General features: G+C 38.7%; 1 protein-coding gene across 1 annotated transcript in view; it reads right to left on the minus strand.

Annotated features, from left to right (window-relative positions):
- SEPSECS (Sep (O-phosphoserine) tRNA:Sec (selenocysteine) tRNA synthase) overlaps positions 1-15,960 on the minus strand; it is a 52,412-nt gene extending 36,452 nt beyond the window's left edge. Inside the window, exons 1-5 of the mRNA XM_074275448.1 lie at positions 15,344-15,960; positions 13,124-13,278; positions 9,437-9,555; positions 9,126-9,284; positions 637-790 (exon numbers count right to left, since the gene is read on the minus strand). Coding sequence (XP_074131549.1) covers positions 637-790; positions 9,126-9,284; positions 9,437-9,555; positions 13,124-13,278; positions 15,344-15,457 — 701 coding nt within the window. The 5' untranslated portion in view covers positions 15,458-15,960. The remainder of the gene's footprint in view (positions 1-636; positions 791-9,125; positions 9,285-9,436; positions 9,556-13,123; positions 13,279-15,343) is intronic.
- Between the last annotated feature and the right edge of the window lie 718 nt (positions 15,961-16,678).

A 16,678-nucleotide genomic window follows, 5' to 3' on the forward strand; every position in this document is an offset into this window, starting at 1 on the left:
TTTTCCCAAGGGAAAAATATGTATCTTAACATATTTAAAATATAAAATTAAACACTGCTGTATCATGAGATAAAAACTAGATATTTATCAACATTACTAATCTTCATCTATCATACAGCAAATTTCACTGATAGCTCCTACCCCTGATTATCAGAAGTGTCAAAAACAAAAAGCCCACTGAGTGAACGAATACTGAACTAGAGATGGCAGCAGAAATAAATGAACACAAAAAAAAAGATGACATCCAGCACTGCAGGAAAACATCTTATAAATAATAAAGACAAAGAGCAGCTTTTTTCATGAAGAATAGCTAATAGTACTGGGGGGAGGGGGAACAATCATAATTTTAACATAGGCAGAAAGTAGAGAGTTGAATCTATTCAAGTGAAAAGAAAAAAAAAAAAAAAGCGATCATTTACATTGTATTAGTTCCTTTCTTCCCCCTTCTCTTATTTCATTATATTCTTTTCATATTCCACTAAGCTTTCCTCAACAATTCAGAGGAATTCTCTAGCTCCTCTTAGAGATTAATTTAGTTAATTATTCCCAAAAGTTAAACATATTAAAATAAGGATATCTACATTTTATTAACAAAATCAGTTAATGTGTAAAGAACACTATGCATGAATTACTTACTTATCAGGCACCCTTGGAGCAAAACAGGATGTAGTAGAATGAAGACACAGAATGTTATCAGCTCCAAGCTCCTTTATTTTAGCTTCCACTTCCTTCAGGTCTGTGCGTAACTCATCACCTTCTAACACATTTTCTATCACCACAGGTTCAAAACCTGACAAAAGTAAACCAAAAGAAAGGTATTTATGCATGAAATGTTTCCTATTAAGATTATAAAAATAATATGAATTAGTCCTATTTCTAAAATTTGGTTGATTATTGCTTCTGGTAAAAGATAGACTCCCTAAGCAGTGTAGAAAACAAGAAATAAAAGTAGATTTATTTATATATAGAGACAATGATGATCAAAAAGAATGTTTTTTCAATTAAGTATTAAGTAACAGCAACTTGAATAACAGTATAAGATTTAAAATCAACTTAAGATGAGTTTTTAGGGAAAAGAATGAAATTAAGATACAGAAATCACTGTGGATTGATCTATCACATACAAATTCTCCTCTGCAAGTGCAACTATTTAACATTAGAACAAACAGCTATTTAGTGAAAGCTAACACATTTTAAACTGAGGGAAAAACTGTTCCAGACACTTGTATGTATCATTAAGCCAGAGCAAATTAAAAGATTCCACACAAAGACATTATGCTTCTATTTTCAAAGTATATTTATACATCTTTCTGCAGAAATTCTTGCTAAGACATTAACTAAAAAAATGCAGAGATTATTTTAAGTATATCATAAAGGTAACTACTATAAGGAAAGAAAAAATATTATGAGTACAAGCCTTGGGGACTGGTAAAAACATAAATTGGGAAGTGATGAATTTAAGGCTGTTTGCATATCAAGCACAAGCACAAATTTTTTATTGTGATGAAATTCCCCTTCAAAATATGAGTTAAAAAAAGTTACAATTAAAAGCAACTATGCAATTAGAGTAATATGGCAATAGAATTTTAGAAGTTAGATGAGCTTTTATAAATCACATAGCCCAATTCCTTTACTTTAGAGCTAAGGAAACTAAGGGCAAAAGAGATTAAATTAATTAGTCCCAGGCAGAAGAGTAATGGAGCTAAGCCAAGACCAACTGAATCACAGAACATACACTGGGGAAATACCTGACTGCAATTGGAAGAATATGAATGATGTTTTGTTGAGTAAGAACAGCATCAAAAGTTCATGGATTTAGAGCAGAAGGAGTGTTAGATAAAGATCATCAAGACCACGCCTTTCACTTTACAGATGAGGAAACTGAGGCATAGAGCTATTAAGTGACTTGCCCAGCATGACAAGTGCTAAAAGAAAGGCTGAGTCAGACTCAGGACTCTCTGGCTTCCCGCCCAGTTCTCTCAAAAGATAGCCACCTTCTGAAGTATCAGGTGGATCTCATTTTCCTCTATCACAATGCATTTACAACTTGCTCATCCTTTAATTCTTGTGTAGGTTTCCCATAAAACCTCCAGATTCCTTTGATTATCTAGGTGACACCTTCGCCAAGAACGGTTTTGATCACTGGGTATGGAGACAAGACTTGCAATGAGGTTTCCTTGGCTCCAAGGCTAGTTCTCTTTGTAAGACGCCATCCAGCCTCTCAAGTAAAAGGGAGAAACTCAAAAACAATCTGAAAGAGTAAAGGGGACTAGACTGTGAAGGACTCTGAATAATAAGTTTTACTTATTATACCAGATGCCACAGGAAGCTACTGAATCATCTTAAGGAGGTGACATGGTCAAATCTCTACTTTAGGAATATCAAATTTGGCAAACTGCAGAGGAAGGACTAGAGAGACAGGACAGCCAGGCAAGAGGGAGACCAAGTTAGCAAACTGGAAGAAGGGCCTGAATCACATAAGTGCTTCTACAAGAAGAAATATTTTTTAAATCAATGTTTATTTCACTCTATTGCATTATTTATATTTTTATTATATATGCTTGTCAAATAGGGGGAAAAAAAGGTCTGCAATGATTACAATAACAAATTTTAATTTAGGACAAATAAGCACAACTAAATATCATTGTCAGACATGTTGACAAAGAAAGGGGTATAAATGGTGGAAAAGTGAACTGAATAAAATTAAATATATATAAAGGAGATCCACATTCAGTCGATCAAATGATTGATAAATATCAGAAATGTAAAATGACAGGCTTTGGCAACAGACTAGATGTAGAGGGTGAGAGGAAGGGGGACTGATAAGACTGTGGGCTCCTCAACAAAAACCAGACAAGTCAGTAAGAAGGGAGGGTTTGGAATAAACAAAAGAGGACGAATTTTGTTTTGGACGTGTGGAGTTTCAGATGTCTGTGACGCATCCATTTTGAGATATGTAAAAAGCAAATGCAGACACAAAGCAAAAGGCCAGTACAGAAGTCAGGGCTGCCTATGTCTATAATCTTCCATATGGAAAAGCTACCTGAAAAACAATGAGATCATCAAGGGAAATACAGGGGAGAGACCCAAAGGCCTAGGACAGAGGTCTCATGAGATGGCCTGGAAGAGAAGAACATCACAAGGCAACTGAGAAAAGCTTGGAGGCAAGACAAGAATCAGAGGAGAGGGAGGTCACAAATTCTGCAGAAAAACCCACACACAGGCGTCCCGGGAGGGGGAGAAACCACCAGCAACCCAGATGCCCATTTTCCCATCTATAGGGAAAAAAACTTCTGACGTTTGTATTTTATAGAAAGAACCAAGACTAAATCACGAATGAAGTCTCTAGTATTATTTCGGAAACTACAAGCACAACTTCCATTTGGGATTCTCCTACTGCATTAAGTGTGATTTATTGTAATCCTGTTTGACTGAAGCATAGCTGCTGGAAGCCCCATAAATCTGAGAGGATAAAACTCAACAGGATGTTTGTGGCTTTTCTGCAACTGATTTCCAATGTCTACATGAAGTTTCCCCCAGCCCCAAGGTATCAGGAACTCCTCTCGGGATGTTTCTAAGAATCACAGGCAAGCAGACTGACCTTGCTGAGATAACCATCCAATGGCCCATGTCACCAACTCTATGATAAGAACCTGCCCACTCTAGTTCTCCCTACAGAAAACACGTATGTGTTGTCTCTGACTAAAACTGTGGCACAGATGGAATATTAGTGGGCCATAAGAAATGAAAAATCCAACCAACAGAAAGAGGCGTGGAAAGACTTACATGAACTGATGCAAAGTGAAATCAGGCCAAGAACGCAATAAACAAAACGACTATAGCAAGATAAACAGAAAGACCCACAAAACAAGAAAAAAACTAATGTGGGGGGAGCAGGGTGGAAAAAAAGCCCAATCCCAAAGAAGAGATATAAAAAGATTTTTCCACTCCCACTCCTTTGCAGAAGTTGAAGGTCCATGGGTATGAAGTATTGCAATTTTTTTTCAGTGTATTAATTGGCTAAATAGTTTTCTTTTTCCACCTCTTCTTTTAAATTCTTTACTATATCTAATAGCTTTCCCATTTAAGGAGAAAAGAGATACAGAAGATTTGTGATGTACAATCATAAGACAGCAAAAAAAAGTACATCAAAAAAACAGGAACCTATGTCTAACCAAGGATCATGAATATGTACCACGCTCAAATTGCCTTAATGACTAATTATGAATGCATAAAAAAACTCATCTTAAGTGCCCTGGCCAATTATCACTCAGAAAAAAAATTATACATGAATTTATACATTCATCTACCTTCCTGAGCAATTAAGGCTTATAAACTTTCAAGAATACTTGACGAAGTGGAGCCCTAATAATAAAGGCTGACATTAGAAATATAGCTTCTTCATTATATAAGCAAGAATAATCCAAAGATTCATCTTGTTACCATTATACAGACATGAATACTTATACTGGCATGTAAAAGGCTGGGAAAAGACTAAAAGGAACTCACTAGACTCAGAGGAATATGCCCTTCAATTAAAGTATACAAGAGGATCATGGTGCTTTCGCATTCCCTGAACTCATGAATCAGCCAAATGTAATTCATCTCATCCATAACTGATCTCCTTCAATAAATCCCACTGGAACATTCAATATTGTGGGTTTTGCCTTCACTATTAGGAGAATAGTGTTTATCCTGTAACTTCATGTAGGTAACCTTAATAGCAAAATTCTGGGGAACAAAAAGAAGCTTTATAACCTTTCCAACCCTTGAAATTAACCCAATGAAGCTAAGAGTAGAGTACAAGCAAGCTTTTGGAAGGAATATTCAACAATGGAGGATCACATCTTTATTGTTTCATAAATAATTAGAAGAGCTCATAGAGAATCCATTGCGTTTGCCATTCTGTTGACTGTGAAAAAGTAGCTCTCTTCCCCAAAAATATCTTAAATACATTCATGAAGTAGCTTTCAAAGACAAAACAAAAATTATACCATTGTTCAACTACCCTCTGCTCAAAAAATACCAAGAAAATTACAAAATAGAAGTTTTTTCAACAGATAAGACAAAGGAGATCAAGCAGAGTTGAAGTTGAAGAGGAATTCCCTTTGGATTGTGATGTCCTCAAGGTATTCAGATTTGTGGAAGAGATTATCTCCTTCGGCAACACTTAAAGAGTTTCACTAGCCCATCCTCACAACAAACACCAAGAGGATAAATAATATCTATTACCTAGATTACATGTACTGGAATGGGCAACCTAGAGAGCTCATGAAAGAACTAGAGACAAGACAGACAGAATATGAGAATTTTCACACAAACCTGGAATAAAACACACAAATGAACAAGTTGGGCCTACACTTGGACAAGAGAAAAGTAAGCCTGACTGCCTTCAGGAAAGAGCAAAGTTATCATTATTGACCCCAAGCTTCCCATGAAAACAATGGCTCATCTTCTTAATACTATCATTCTACTGGTTTTGCTTTGGCAGTAAAACATGGAATACAATGATTTTTGAATAATTAAACATGAATACCATACAATGCCATGGACAGATACCAGTGGTTAGCAGACTGATGCATAAATAATGGCAAAATCTAAAGAACAGGAGTAAAATATGTCACACAGAACTTGCATAAAAGGAAAAGAAAGGCCAAGGTTATATGGTGAAGATGCGAGACAGTAAGTGGTCAATGATGTGTCAAACCCATGGGAGAAGAAGGACTAGTACCCTGGGTAGTCATTAATCTTTCTATTTCCTGTCATTAGAAAGCTATAGATGTAAAAGAATTCTAATTTCCTGTTGCCTAGGTACAATTACTACTTCATACTTTTTCTATAACTTGCTATCAATATTTCCCTTTTTTTCCTTTTACTTGTTTGGTTGAGGACAGCATTGGTTAGGAACAGAAACTATACTTTCTACTTCTGCAGACTGGTAAAACCAGGAAACTAATATTTATTGAATGAGAAAGTTTAAAAAGTATGGTAATAGCTTTGATATTTGTTCTTCGGGGGGACAGCTAGATGGTACAGAGAATAGAGTGCTGGCCCTGAAATCAGGAGGACTCAAATTCAAATCCAGCCTTAGAAACTAACTGCAAAAAAAAAAAAAATAATAATAAAAAATAAAAATGTTCTCTATCTTCAAGTAATCTATCATTCAAGAAGCATTTACTAAGTGCCTCCTATATGCCAAAAACTATGGGAACCTATGAGTATACACACATATAAGCATATGTAAAACAAATACAAAGCAAGTATAAAGTACTCTGGGTAAGACTCCAGCTGGCAGGTTCCCAAGAAAATCCATATCTAGAAGATGGTACTTGAATCGTGTCTCAAAGGGTAAAGACAAGAAGGGCATGCATCCCAGGCATGGAGGACAGAGACGGAAAGTCCCACATGAGGAGCAGCCATGAAAGCTAGCACGGTGTACTGTCAAATGGAAGAATGGAATAATAATAATAATAATAATAATAATAATAATAATAATAATAATAATATAATAAATAATAATAAAGCTGAAAAGGGAAGATTGGGACCAGGTTGTGAAAAGCTTTACAAGTCACACCGATGACGTTAGATTTGATCCCAGGGGTCACAGTGAATCCTTTAGGAGCATCCCGTTGGCAGCAGTGTAGACGACAGACCAGAGGAGGGAGGCACTTGAGGCAAAGAAGACAATATAGGATCACTGAGACCAGGCAAAAGATGATCGTGACTGAACGAGGCTGATGGTTTTATGAGTAAAGAAGAGGGGCCCTGAGAGGTCCTGCAGATGCTGAGATGCTGTGCAGGAAAGTGGGGAGTCCAGTCTGAATGCTGAGGTGAGAACTTCAAAGATCGGAAGGCTGGTTGTGTCCTCAACAGCAAGTGTGAAGTGAAGAAGGGGAAGTCTGGGGCATTGATGATGAGCGCTATTAAATCTGAAAGCCAGTTATGGTCTCAGAAACAAAAGTCGAATTTAGTTCCAGAGACAATGTAGTGTTTTGTTTTTTCTTAAAACAAAAAAAAATCCAGATTCAACTATCATGTCTTTAGAAAAGGAGGAAGGAAAAGAAAAAAAAGATTAAAAACTGAAGTTTGGTGATGAAAGGAAAGAATGACTCCTAGCCCATTTGTCACTAGGCACTTACTCTGAAGTATATATTAAATATATTTTAGTGACCCATTATTTCAACTGACAGACAGTGAAACTTCCTAAGAATCTTAGAAGGTTTCTAGGACTAAAAAAATATATCAATCAGCTGACTGATATTCTGGAAATGGCTTTCTCCCAATTCAATTAGACTGATCCTCAGATAACAAATTGTCTCTCACCAAGCTCATATGATGTAAAGTGTTACTATTAACAGATTCTCAGACCTCAGAGGTAACTAGTTCAACCAACTCAGTATAGGTATCAACTCCCAATTAGCTACTATTATTCTGTTCTTGCTAGTCCAAAGATTATTCTCTCTAGCAGAAAAAAACAGTAACAAGGAAAAACTGATAAGCTCTATTTTCTCTATCATTAATGATCATCATCCCATGCATTCCAAGTAGCAGACCTCTCTCTTGTCCAATTCTCTTTTTCTTTCCAATATGGCTAACAAAATTTTTTGGTCATTCTCAGCTTTATCTGCTAGCACCATCTTATTCTGAGTTTTGGTTCTTCTGGTATTAGTCTTATAGAACAATGAAACACTCAGGTATTCATTTTCCATTACTGAGCTTTGTTTCCATCTTTTACGTATCTTTCAAATTTGTGTTGATAGATAATTTTCCCTATGTATCTGCACCCAGCTTTTTTTTCAACTCTACTTTTCCCTCACTGTAAGTAAAGAAGAATCACCAAAACTTAAACAAAGAAGTTTTGTACTTAGTTTTATGTCTTCTAATACTTTTGGAATACAACAATAAGAATGAACTTTAGACCACAAAACCCCTCTCTGTATTACCATTTGTTGAATTCTTTCAAAGAAATGGCATTTATTAAAATTATGAAATAACAGTTATCCTGAATTCTTAATGAAAATTTTTCCTATACAATTGGACTTTGATTTCTGACATACAGATGCTTTCAAGGCTATGATCTTTGCATTATTCAACAAATATGAATCAATTCTGATGAAAGTAGAATACTTTGATGACTTGATAAGCAGTTCAATTATAGGAATGCAATACAAATACAGAAGTTCAAATTAATTTGAGACTATATAAAAATATGCTAAGTCTTAAAATTTATGATCTAGGCCTTATTTGAGCAAACATAGAAACCCCAACCTAAATTTTTTACACTATTTGCTGTTTTGATCTTTTATCCTTGTTGAAAATTATGGAAATGATCTTGCCTCATTATATAATCTTATACTATGTCTACTTCTTAATTCCCTTGAATATCACAACCCAGTTATAGCCTTTGTTTCCTTTCAAGATATTGTGGCCTAACAGAGAACTAGATTTAAAAGCAGGAAAATCTCAGTTCAATTCCTGTCTAATACACTTTATGTGAGACCCTGGAGTAGTTATTTAACCCTTCTCTTCCTCAATTTTCTTTTCTGTAAAATGGGAGATATGATAGAACCTATCTCACAAACCTGTTATAAAGTTCCAACAAGACAATATATGTAAAGCACTTCTAAAATCCAAAGTTAGAAATGTTAGCCATTATTATTATTATCCAGTTTTTTAACAGTTATTTCCATTATATCCAGTCATTCAGAAGAATAACTATTTGATTTATGGTAATGGTTTTATTAGATTGGGGAGGGAGGTGTATATATATGTGTGTGTCCAACTTTTTATTACATTCTGTTTAATAAATTTTTTGTTTTTCATCTGATTCTAAACAAGTCTAAAAGACAATGTAATAGTAAATTAACCTCACTACATCAAATGATCTGTGATTTTTATCACTGTAGGAATCCTAGAAATGAAAATTTTGAGGAAAACTGAGTAAATGATTTTTGGCTTCTCAGGCTCAAAGAGCTTAAGTAACTTTTCTCTGGTCACATGGCTAGTGTTGGAGTCCAGATCACAAATGATTTTTTCCTGACTCTAACTCCAATACTCTATCTCCTGAGCTACCTTGTATCTCAATATTATAACATTAATGAAACACTAATAATATATTCCATTACCTGCAGTGATCATAGATTTAAAGCAGGACTTCTGATCTATCCGTGGCCAAATAATATACTTTGCCTTTGGTCTCTTGTGTCGTAGTGTCAAGAAACACAGGGTTAGACTCATACCAGTTGCCATTGGAACAACAAAGCAGTCAGCCACTGAACGAATACCTGTAAATGAAGAAGCAATTAGAAATGAAGTCAACTAAAAGCATTTCATGGAATCACAAATTCTGTGCTGGAAAGAACTCAAAGGCCATCTAGCCCAACTCCCTTATTGGTAGCAGGTCAGCAAAAAGTAGCACAATGAATATCATACACACCAGCCAGCCTTAGGATGTCCAGAACTAATAAATTGGCTATTTTGTTCAAAAGGCTAGAACCTGCGGCTTTGGGTTGCACAGCAGCAATATCACCTGATCTTCCAATCCCATGAATGAACCTAAACAAAAGAAGGGTCAATGAATGGGAAAAAAGTCTTATGCAAAATAATTCACGTACATGTATGCAAATAAGATAACCTAGAAAATCAGAAGTAAGAGCTAGCTTTTAGGGGCAGAATCTGAGGCTTAAAAGGGTCCACAGAACATCCAGTTAAAATTTTCACTGGATTTAAGAATCTCCTTTACAATATTACCAATAAATATATTTATAATATGGAAACTATGATAATTAAATGATCAACTAATCGTCCTTGAAAATTTAATTCCTCTTTCCCATAACCAGATGAGTAAGCTAAAATTTTGTTAACATTTTGGGCAGTAAGGAGGAGCAACATTTGTTTCATCCTAATTTTTTTGTAATGTACAATTTTCTACCCAGATAAAAGAAAACTATGCTACTTTGCTGCTGGAGCTTACCAATAGAACCAGGATTAGAATAGAAAAAGAAGGGAATAATCTAATAAAAATGAAGTGAGAACAAAATAAAGGGCATTTTTAAAGTATGACCTTTTAAAATGCTTATTATTAAATACCAGAAAATGCTGAGCTCCACGTAATGTTACATCAAGTAACGAGTGTTACAACAGGCTCAAAATTCAAGTGAGCAGTACAAACACACGGTAGCTATTTGCACTTTACTCCAGCGATTTGTTTACACTCTGTATGGTAGGATTTATTTGGACCACTGACCTGAGAGAAAAACCCACACATGTGATAGAGCAATGCTGCCCAAACTTTGGCAATGAAAAAAGTTTCCATTACTGCTATCACAGTTCAAAGTCTTACAATGCTACAGTGCTATTATAAGAAAACAGTGGAGATACAGAAATAGAACTACTACGGGCATACCCAAAGAGATCAAAGAAAGAGGAAAAAATCCAAATGTACACAAATAATGACAGACTGCTTTTGTGAGGGCAAAGAACTGGAAATCAACAAAGTGCCCATAAATTGATGAATGTGTAGGAATGGGAGGGAATAATATTGTACTGCAAGGAATTATGAAAGGAAGAGTTTTAGAGAAAACCAGGAAGACTTATTTGAACTGATCAGCAAGAAACAGAAACAGAAAAACAATGTATATAACAAGATTGTAACAGTGTCGAAAGATAAGAATTCTCATCAACACAGTGAATAATCATGACTCCAGAAGACTGATGATGAAGCACACTATCTCTTGAGAAGAGAGGTTACAGATTCAAAGTGAAGACTGAGATATAAATATTCTTGGATATCGCAATGAAGCAACTAATTTTACATGACTATGTATATTATGAGTTTTGTCTTTCTTTCTTTTTTCCCCAGTGGGGGAGGTTAATGGGGAAAAATAGATTTTTATGTATTGAACAAAATTCTAATTAAAAAAAAAAAAGAAAAAAAGTATGGGGCAGCTAGGTGGCGCAGTGCATAGAGCACCAGTCAGGAGGACCTGAGTTCAAATTTGATCTCAGACACTTAACACTTCCTAGCTGTGTGACCCTGGGCAAGTCTCTTAACCCCAACTGCCTCAGCAAAAAAAAAAAAAAAAAATGTTAATTAAAATTTTTTAATTTTTTAAAAAGTAGGCAGTACAAATCACAACTTTCTATGTGAAATTAAGGAACTACAGAGCAAAACACCATAGATTCCATATTGTCTAATGATGTCAAAAAATACCTATTAAAAAATTAGTAATTTAAAGGTAATACAATAAAAAGAGATTTTAAGTTATATTTGAATCTTGGAAGTATGGTAGAAAGAGTAATGGATCTTACAGCCAGGAACCTGGGTTCAAATCCTAGTTCTGACACTATATAGATTCTTCTCATCTGCCATACAATGTGTTCAGGTCTCTGCCCATTCCTCAAAAAAACCTTCCCTTAAAAAATAAAAAATAAAAAAATAAAAAAATACCGTGTAACTTGTGAATTTGCTAGCCAGAACTCTACACAGCAGGCTGTGATAAAGCAGAGCATATCAGTACTGAGCTCCAATAAAATAAAAAAGAATAACGGTCAATTAATAGTAACAAATTTAAACTGCGAGAGTCCCTTGAGAAGAGGGACTGTCTTTTGCCTTTCTTTGTATCTCCAGAACTTAGCACACTGCCAAGCATGATCAGGCCTCTGATAAATGCTAGCTGTGACCAAACTTATAAATAATGGAATCATTGAGATAAACTCTAAAATCCTATGCTTCAGCAATTATACCTTTATCGTGCTAAGCCACTTTCAAAGAGCTTTCATAAACATTAATAAATTCACTGTTGCTATTAGCCTATGAGTGTAATTTCATTATCGTGAGCTGCACTAAGAACAAAAATTTTTAATACATTAGACAAAATATGGCACCTGCATGTCTCCCAAAATCTGACTTATATAAAATTTCACTACTACAGGTGTTTTATATATATATATATATGTGTGTGTGTGTGTGTGTGTGTATATATATATACACACACACACACACACACACACACACACACACACACACACACACACACACACACACACATATATATATGTTTGTTTTTCCTTTCAAAGAGATATTTAAAAGTAATATGATTTTTAGGTCTAAAGGGCTATAAAACTGCATGTCCTTTGACCCAGCAGTACTTCTACTAAGATTGTATTTCAAATAAGAAGGGTAAGTTCCTTTGTGTACAAAAATATTTTTAATAAGAAGCTTTTTTGTGGTGGAAATTGAGAGAATGCTCATCAACTGGGGAATGGCTGATGAAGTTGTGACATATGACTGTGATGGAATACTATTGTGCTAAGGGAAATGAAAGGAGGTGGTTTCGGGAAAGAAACATGGCAAGTGAAGTGAGAAGAATCTAGAAATCATCGTGCACAGTAACAGTAATGTTGTAATTAATGATAAACAACTGTGAAAGACTTGGCTAACCTGAGCAATAAAAAATCAGGAAAATTACATGATGAAAAAAATGCTATATACCTAGAGAGAAGTGATGAACTCTGAGTGGAAATTTGAAGTATAACTTTGTCATTTTCTTTATTTTTTCTTGATTTTTTTAATATGGCTGATACAGAAATGTTTTGCATGATGTCACATGTACAAGTGACATACTACTTGCCTGCCTAGGGAATAGGAGAGAATGATAAACTGAAAATGTAATAAAGATGGTGAAAGTTAGTGATAAAATTTTAGAAATATAAATAAGATTAAAATTAAAACAATGTTTTACACTTTAATAAGATCATATTAAAACCAAAAAATGTAAATGGTCCATGAATTCTTGAACTTATAATACCTAACATGAAATAACCAACCAGTAAATGGTAAATAGTGGGGAGGAATCTCTAAAATTACAAGATGAATCAATAGAAAACATAGTTCAATTTATTAAAATGAAATTTAAACTTCTTAACAAGTATTACAGAAAATAAGATGCAATTGAAGAACAATTTTCAAGTATTTATTTTTAAGTTCAAAGAACTTTTAAATTAGAAAATATAGACAACCAAATAATTTGCTCTTTAAAACATTTTAAACATTTTCAAAAACTTTAAAAAATTAAACATTTGTAAAGGATATAACAGATAACACACTATTTTTAGAAATTACCTGTAATGTCGACGGGCAACTAACCCAGACGCTACTCTACCTTCCCTTTCTCCCACACCACAGTTGCCCAGGAAATTGTTACTATCCATAATGGCAAGTTCGTGGAGAAACAGCTCAATAGTACTTTCATCCCAACCATCTTCCGGACATTTACCCTTTGGGAAAGGAAAATATATTTGAAAAATTTAAAGAAGTCGGCTTTGGTAGCTGATCTGCTACTACAGTCAGGGTTTCATAGGGGGCGTTAGGATTACAAGGTGAGAACTCGGGTTGTCTGTGTCAGAATTCACACCTTTAGTTCCAGCCTTTAGGGGGAGTTTGCCCCTTTGGACTTCTGAGGAGGAGTTTACACATCTAAAGGAGTTTACACTTTTAAAAGGAGTTCTGAAAAGTTTACACAACCTTTAAGAGGAGCAAGTTCATTGGTTGAAGTATTTCCTCACAAGCCCCGTTGGGTTCTCACTACAATCTCTGCTAGGATAAAAGAGGAGGGCAGGAGGGCAAGGGGAGTCTAGTCTGGGACGGGGGCAGACTGGAAGGACAACTTAGAGACCACCGGGCCATTACAACTTGGCCCTCCACATTGGGCGCCCCACGTTGGGCGCCAAATTATAAAGGTCCTGTCTCTCTTCAGTTATGATCCTTCTCTGGGAGGATAAAAGAGGCAGCATTGAGCCTGGAGTTAGCCGGACTAGGAGTCTGAGTTTAAGCAGTGGTCTGGAAGGGGAGTCTGGCTGGAGGCTCCAGAAGCTTCCCAAGAAACCTGCTCACAGAGGAACAGATTTTACAGAAAAGAGACCTCCTCCCAGAGAAGGATTGCAGTGACGAGAGGACGGGACCTTCACAAGAGGGGATGATCAAGGGCCAGATTTGGAATTAAGACAAGGCTCCAAGTTCACTCTGTCCCCGTACAATTATTTTCGGTCCCATCCAAAGACATTGGAGTGGTTCGCCATTTTCTTGAGTTTAAGGTAAGGAAACCGAGGCAGGCGGGGCTAAAGGCGTGACCAAGGTCACCCAGCTGGGCGCACCTAATCCGAACTGGGGTTTTTCGGACCACCCAGCTGCCCATCCAGCGGCCAGCCAATACTTCTTCTCGGTCATGGGCACTGGCTCCCTCCTGCGGGCCGGAGTTTCCCTTATCTTCACGGGGACCCCAAAGCTCAGCTCAGATAAGCTATAGGGAGCTGCGGCCGTTCAGGACAGCCACCTTCTGGGGGCCCAGAACCAGGACTTCTCCAGAAGGTTCCCATTTTCTTCCGCTCCGTCTGCAAGCAGCCAGGGCCCTACCCGAGATCACTGTGGGGCTTGGACGCCAGTTTCCTCCACTTATATATATACACCTGGGGTAGAAGGTGGATGCGCGAAGGGAGAGGACGCTCAGCAGCGACTGGGCTACCCCAAGTCACCTCCACTAACTTTTACTTTACGGGGCGTTTCTAAGAGAAAACACCAAAATCGGGGGCCCACGTGACCTTCGCCGGGCATCAGTCCGCACAGGGCGGGAGGCGGACCCAATCCCGCAGCCTCTAGAGGCCCGAGCCACGAGTCTCTTAAAATTAAAAAATGGGGGTTCCAAACCTTGGGGGGTTGTGGACAGATTTAGGGGATCCGTGAACTCGAAAGAAAAAGTGCATTAACACTGAATAAACTTTGACAAATCCTCCTCTGCCCCGCTTTACGCTCACCAACCTCTGACCCCTGGCATTTCTTTCATGAGTTTCCTGAATTATTCTGAAAAGGGGTCCCCATTCGGACCCGCAGCGTGTCCTGGCTGGCCGGCAGGAAGCCAGAGGGCCACTCCCAGAGAGTCAGCGTGGGGGCGGGCCGGGTCCCAGTCCCACCCGCGGGACTTCTCCCTCCCCGGGGGCACTTTAGACTGGAAGCTCCCTGAGGGCAGGCGCTCCCCTCAGTGACTGGCTGTATTTCCACGGGTGAGCCCGCTACACGCACGTGGGCCGCTCGGGGCAGCCTGGCAGTGGGAGGGTCAGTCCTGCAGCCACCAGGGCTGAAGCTCAGGAGGGGGAAGGTGGCCACCTCGCGTGACCGTGCAATGTTGGGGAGGAAGAGATCCCAACACTGCAAGCGCCTCACACATGCTTGCTGACTGGCGTCGGGGCCGGGCGCCCAGGGCGTGCACACCCCGGCCCGCTCACGCCCCGCCCCCAGGCCCCCACGGAGCCCCGGCCGAGGGGGGAGGGGAGGCGGCCACCTCTGTACCTTCTCCAGCAGGAGCCGTATGAGGTGCTCGTGGGAGCGGCGGGCCTCACAGCCCTGCCGCACGTAGGCCGGGGATACCAACCGCTCGCCCGCCGCGAAGTTCTCGCAATTCATGGCGCCCGCGGCAGCAGTCGCGCGTGGGGCAAAGGACTCGCAGACCAAGCGGAACCCAGGTTCAGAGCGTCCGCGGGGAGTCACGGAGACGCAGCGCGCATGGGCGCGGCCACTCCCACCTCTTCCGTCTCTCCCCACACCCCCGCTCCTGGGGAAGAACGGAGCATGCGTGGTGACTCCCGGTAATAATGCGAGGAGGGGGCGGGGAGATAAGGCAGCAAACTCCACCCCTTCTCCTAGGAGACACTTCTCATTGGTCGGAAGCCTTGATTGCTCCCTCGGTGTTGCGAAGCCGCAGTTAAGCAAACAGAATTCGTCCTCCCACAAGAATAAATCAGCATTTCTCTCGGGGTGGAATAAAGTAAGCTGTTTATCTCATTACTGTGAGCAAACACAGGATTACAAACCACTATCGATCCCCTTGAACCGGGAATCAGATCTTTTAGCCTGGGAAGCCCCTGTCCTTCCTCGAAAAGGCGGGACTAGTCACCAGGCAACCAGCGGGCGAGGCTTTCCTCCCACCAATCCGCTCTGCCCAGAATGGGAACGCCCCTCCCCGCACTCGCCCGGGGAGCCTCGGAGGGAACTCTGCCTCGATTAACATCCTCTGGAAAAAAACTCAGGCCTTTTCCATCCACTTGAGGTTTCCCATGTGGATCGCCGGACTCCTTTTCAGGAGCCTCGGATTTGCCCGATCAGGTTCAGCCCTGTCATGTTCTACACGTGATGACCTTATTTTCCCCAAGACTAGCTTTAAGAGATTTTTTAAGTATATGTAATTAAAACACTTTTTAAAGCTCAGAAGTAGTGATTTAAGAAGTAGGACTGCAAGAAAACTGGGGCGACCCATTAGACAAGTTACATCCTAAATATCCATTTATCCTGCTTCTATAGACGTGCGTGTGGAAACCAGCACGCTGCGAGCCTCGTGAAGGCAAGGACCCCGGCCTAATCAGACTTTCTCAATACACCGAGCACAGGGCTCTTCACACCTCAGTTATAATAAATATTCACCAAATGAAAAACAAAAGGCCTTTCCAAGGCTTACTAACTGCGGAGAAATCTTAGGAGAAAGTCAGAATACGACTGGCTAAAGTAAAGTGGGAGCATACCAAACCAACTTCCTTTCCCCTTTTTTTTGGGGGGGGGGCTTTACTTTCTTTTTTTATTATAGCTTTTTATTGACAAGACATATGCATGGGTAATTTTTCAACATTGGCC

The sequence above is a fragment of the Sminthopsis crassicaudata genome, chromosome 6, assembly GCF_048593235.1.
Source record: "Sminthopsis crassicaudata isolate SCR6 chromosome 6, ASM4859323v1, whole genome shotgun sequence".
Lineage (NCBI taxonomy): Eukaryota > Metazoa > Chordata > Mammalia > Dasyuromorphia > Dasyuridae > Sminthopsis > Sminthopsis crassicaudata.